Below are 4,478 nucleotides of genomic sequence, written 5' to 3'. Positions count from 1 at the left end.
TATTGCTTCTATAGCCTATATCTCTTCTAATTACTTAGCTGCTGTATTTATTTAAGAGTATTTTATAAGACGTTATAAAAGAAATAAATATTTAGCTATAAGTAAGAGGAATGGATTCTATTAAGCTACCTAAGCTTAAAGGGTCTAGTAATTATGATATTTAGGCTATTAGAATAGAAGCTATTATAGTAGAAAAAGGTTATTTAAATTATATTAATAACTCTACTATAATAGAGCCTCTAGATGAAAACGCCTATAAAACTACAGCTCTAATTAAACTAGCTTTAGAGGATGGCCCTCTATTACAAACTAGATTTATAAGTAATCCTTATATATTATGGACTACTTTAAAAAGCCTATATGAAGCTAAAGGCTTTAGTAGTGAATTCCTGCTTAGTAAGGAATTAATTAATACTACTTTAAATAGCTGTAAAGGTGACCTAGAAAACTATATTAACTCCTTTAGAAGAGTAGTTAATAATCTAGAATCTAGAGGCATTAGTCTGCCTAATAGATTTATTGTTGCTCTATTACTTAATAATCTAAATAAAGATTTTGAGTATATAGTAACTGTTATTACGCAATCTATTAGATCTACTTCTATTATAGATCTAGAAGAAATAGTAGCACAGTTACTAGATGAATATAGAAGAATTAAATCTTTAAAGAATACTAAGAACTATAATAATAGTTCTACTAGTAATAACTATAATAGTTATACTAGAAATAGTAATTCTAAATCTTCTAGCTATAGCAATGATATAGAAATGTCTATGCAGACTAATAACACTAATAATACTAGTAATACTAGTAATAAAACTAGTAATAAAACTAGTACTATTAAGTGTAAATTTTGTAAGAAAAAGGGACATGTAGAATCTAATTTTTTTTAGAAAACAAAATAATTCTAAAACAGAAGCTATAAATAATAGCAATAAAGAAGAACAAGTTCTAGTTTCTTCTAAGTCTACTAGTTCTGCAAGTACTATAGACTTTATATTAGATTCTGGTGCTACTATACACACGTGCTATATAAAAGAACTATTTAATAGTTTAAAGCCTAGTAATACCTCTATTAAGTGGGGAAATACTACTAAAACTATAAAAGCACAGGGTATAGGAGATATTAGTTTAGTATTTACTAGTACTAAACAGTTAGTTAGATTAACTAACGTACTATATGTTCCTGATTTAGGAGTAAACTTACTAAGTTTAAGTTTAATTACTTCTAAAAACTATAGCTTATCTTTCTATAAGAATAGCTGTTTTATTAATACGCCTAATAGGTCTTTATTAGCTAAAGGCAAATATAAAGAAGGCGTTAGTGTTTTTAGTGCTACTAGCTCTAAGCCTATTAGTTCTAATACTATAAATAATAAAACTTATTCTACTCTAAATACTATAGAAGAGTTAGAAGATAACCTTAGTATAGAACAGGCTTATAATCTAGAGGAAGAAGACTATACTAGCAATACTAGTAGTTCTAGTTATACTAGTAATACTAGTAACTCTAGTAGTTCTAGTGATACTCTAGAAGAAATAGTATTAAATAAAAATACTATAGAGCTAGCACATAATAGGTTAGGGCATATAAACCTAAACACTATTAAGCACTTAAAACAGTCTACTAAAGGAGTAGACTATATAAATCTAGAGGATATAAGTACTGCTTCTACTAGTTTAGATAATTGTATAATTTGTATACAATCTAAACTAACTAAATTACGTAACAAAGAAGATAGTACTAAAGTAAATGCCTATCTAGATTTAATATATATAGATATAGGAGGTCCTATTAGGCCTAAAGCATTAAAAGGCTATAAATACTATATTACTTTTAGAGATAGCTATACTAAGTACTTAGTTATTAAGTTACTTAAGTCTAGAAAAAGTATTATAGATGTTATTAGGACTACTATTACTGAATTAGAACTAGAGGCAAGAAATAATTCTAGTACTAGTAATAGTATAGAATCTAGTAAACCTTTTAATAATAATAAGGTTAAAGCCTTGCAATTAGATAATGAGTTTAAATCTAGAGAACTAGATAATTATCTAACTAGTAAAGGTATTAAAACTAGATATTCTGCTCCTTATACTCCTGAGCAAAATGGCGCAGCAGAAATAATTAATAGAGTTATACTTGATAAGGTTAGAGCTCTATTAATTAATAGCAATTTACCTAAATTAATGTGGGGTGAAGCTATACTAACTGCTGTTTACCTATATAATAGAACACCTAATAGCTCTATAGAGTTTAAAACGCCCTACTATTTAAAGTATAGAGAAATACCCAATATAGATAATATTAGAGTATTTGGTTCTCTTACTTACTATAAAGAGCCTAGCTTATTTACTAAGAAACTAGACTCTAAAGCAACGCCTTACTATTTAATAGGCTTTATAGGGGCTAATATATATAAACTCTATAATCCTAGTAGTAATAAAATTATAACTGCTAGAGATTGCAAAATTATAGAAGGTTATTTTTATAAGCCTAATAACTCTAGTAATATACAAAGTATATTTACTAGACTAGAACCTAGTATAGTTAGTAAAACTATAACTAAGCCTAGTATAGTTAAGCCTTCTAATTCTAGAGCTATATTAAATAAGCCTAGAATACAAGAGCTAGAAAGTAATTCTGAAGACGAATTAGCTAATTATATTTCTATTATAGAAGAAGATAATAGCAATTCTATAGAAAGTATTATACTAAGTACTATAGAAGAAGTAAATAACAAGCAAGATTGGAAATCTCTATATAATAAAGCTATATTAGAGAATATACTTGCTACTTCTAATAATAGTAACTTAGAAGAACCTAAGACCTATAAAGAAGTATTACTAAGTAAAGATAGAGACTTCTATTTAAAAGCTATGCAAACAGAAATAGAAGATCTAATTAATAATAATACGTGGTCTATTATACTAAAGCCTAGAAATAATAGCTCTATTATTAAAGGCAGGTGGGTTCTTACTAAGAAATATAACTTAGATAATACTATTAAAAAATATAAAGCTAGGTGGGTTGCTAAAGGCTTCTTACAAAAATATAATATAAATTATAAAGAAACCTTTGCTTCTACTAGCAAACCTAGCTTAATTAGGCTTTTATTGTCTATTTTTGCATATCTAGATTGGGAAATATATACTTGGGATGTTAAACAAGCTTTTCCTAATGCAGAAATAGATATAGAAAATATCTATATGCAATTGCCTATAGGCCTAGAAGACTTTATATTAAATAAAGCTCTAGAAAGCCTAGAAAAGAATAATATAGACCTTATAAATACTATTAAAACTAGCATAAAAGAAAAGAATTATACTAGAATAGTATGCAAATTAAATAAGGCTCTATATGGCCTAAAGCAGGCTAGTAGACAATGGCAGCTATTTTTAACTAGAATTCTAGAACAACTAGGATTTAATAGTTTAAAAATAGATACTAGTATATTTATACACAAGACTAAGCCTATAGTACTTGCAACACACGTAGACGATATACTAGTATTTGCAAAAGATTTAAGCCTAGTTAGTAATCTCTATAGGGATTTAACTAGTTCTTCTAAATTAGAAGTAACTAATTTAGGTGAAATAAAAGAGTTTCTAGGTGTAGAAATAATAAGAAATAGAACTAAAAGATCTATTATTATTACACAAAGAAGCTTTATTGCTAAAATACTTTCTAAGTATAATAAGCAAAATAATAAGCCTAAAAACATACCTTTACCTATAGGTACTAAACTAAGTAAAAACCTAGAAGAAAGTAGCACTAGTTTAACTAGAAACTTTCAGCAACAAATAGGTAGTTTAATATACCTTACTATATTTACTAGGCCTGACCTAGTTTATAGTATTAACTACCTAGCTAGGTTTATGTCTAATCCTAGCCTAGAACACTATAATACTCTAGACTATATATTTAGTTACTTAGTTAAAACTAGTAACTTAGGATTAGACTTATCTCTAGAATTTAGCCAATCTGCTACTACTAAACCTACTAGCACTAGTATAACTAGTATACCTAGTAATAATACTAGTACTATAAAACTAGTAGGAATATCGGATGCAGATTGGGGGGGCGATTTAGATTCTAGAAAATCTACTATAGGTAATATATTCCTATTAGAGAATAGTAAGAAATCTATAGCTATAAGCTGGATTTCTAAACTACAAAAAGTAGTAGCTTTAAGCTCTGCAGAAGCAGAGTATATGTCTTTAAAAGAAGCTACTAAAGAAAGCTTATATCTACAAAATATTATAAAAGAGATATTTATTAATAATACCTCTTTAAAAGACTATAATATATTTAATGGTAAATTAAATACTATTAAAACAGATAGTCTAAGTGCAATAGAACTAGCTAAGAACCCTGTTTATCATGCTAGAACTAAGCACGTAGATATAACCTATCACTTTGTTAGAGAAAACCTGCTAAGCAATAATATAGACTTAGTATATGAAAATACTAGTAC

At 27.3% G+C, this 4,478-nt stretch overlaps 1 protein-coding gene across 1 annotated transcript; it reads right to left on the bottom strand.

Annotated features, from left to right (window-relative positions):
- Nucleotides 1-490: 490 nt before the first annotated feature.
- On the bottom strand, nucleotides 491-878 carry C7974DRAFT_405157 (uncharacterized protein). Its single transcript, XM_046143021.1, has one exon. It carries the CDS (start codon nucleotides 870-872, stop codon nucleotides 663-665), a length of 210 nt encoding a protein of 69 aa, XP_045991781.1. The 5' UTR covers nucleotides 873-878; the 3' UTR covers nucleotides 491-662.
- Between the last annotated feature and the right edge of the window lie 3,600 nt (nucleotides 879-4,478).

This window comes from Boeremia exigua (genome assembly GCF_020726555.1).
Source record: "Boeremia exigua strain MPI-SDFR-AT-0100 chromosome Unknown C7974scaffold_14, whole genome shotgun sequence".
In the NCBI taxonomy this organism is placed as follows: Eukaryota; Fungi; Ascomycota; class Dothideomycetes; order Pleosporales; family Didymellaceae; genus Boeremia; species Boeremia exigua.
This window is presented reverse-complemented; position numbering and strand designations above follow the sequence as displayed.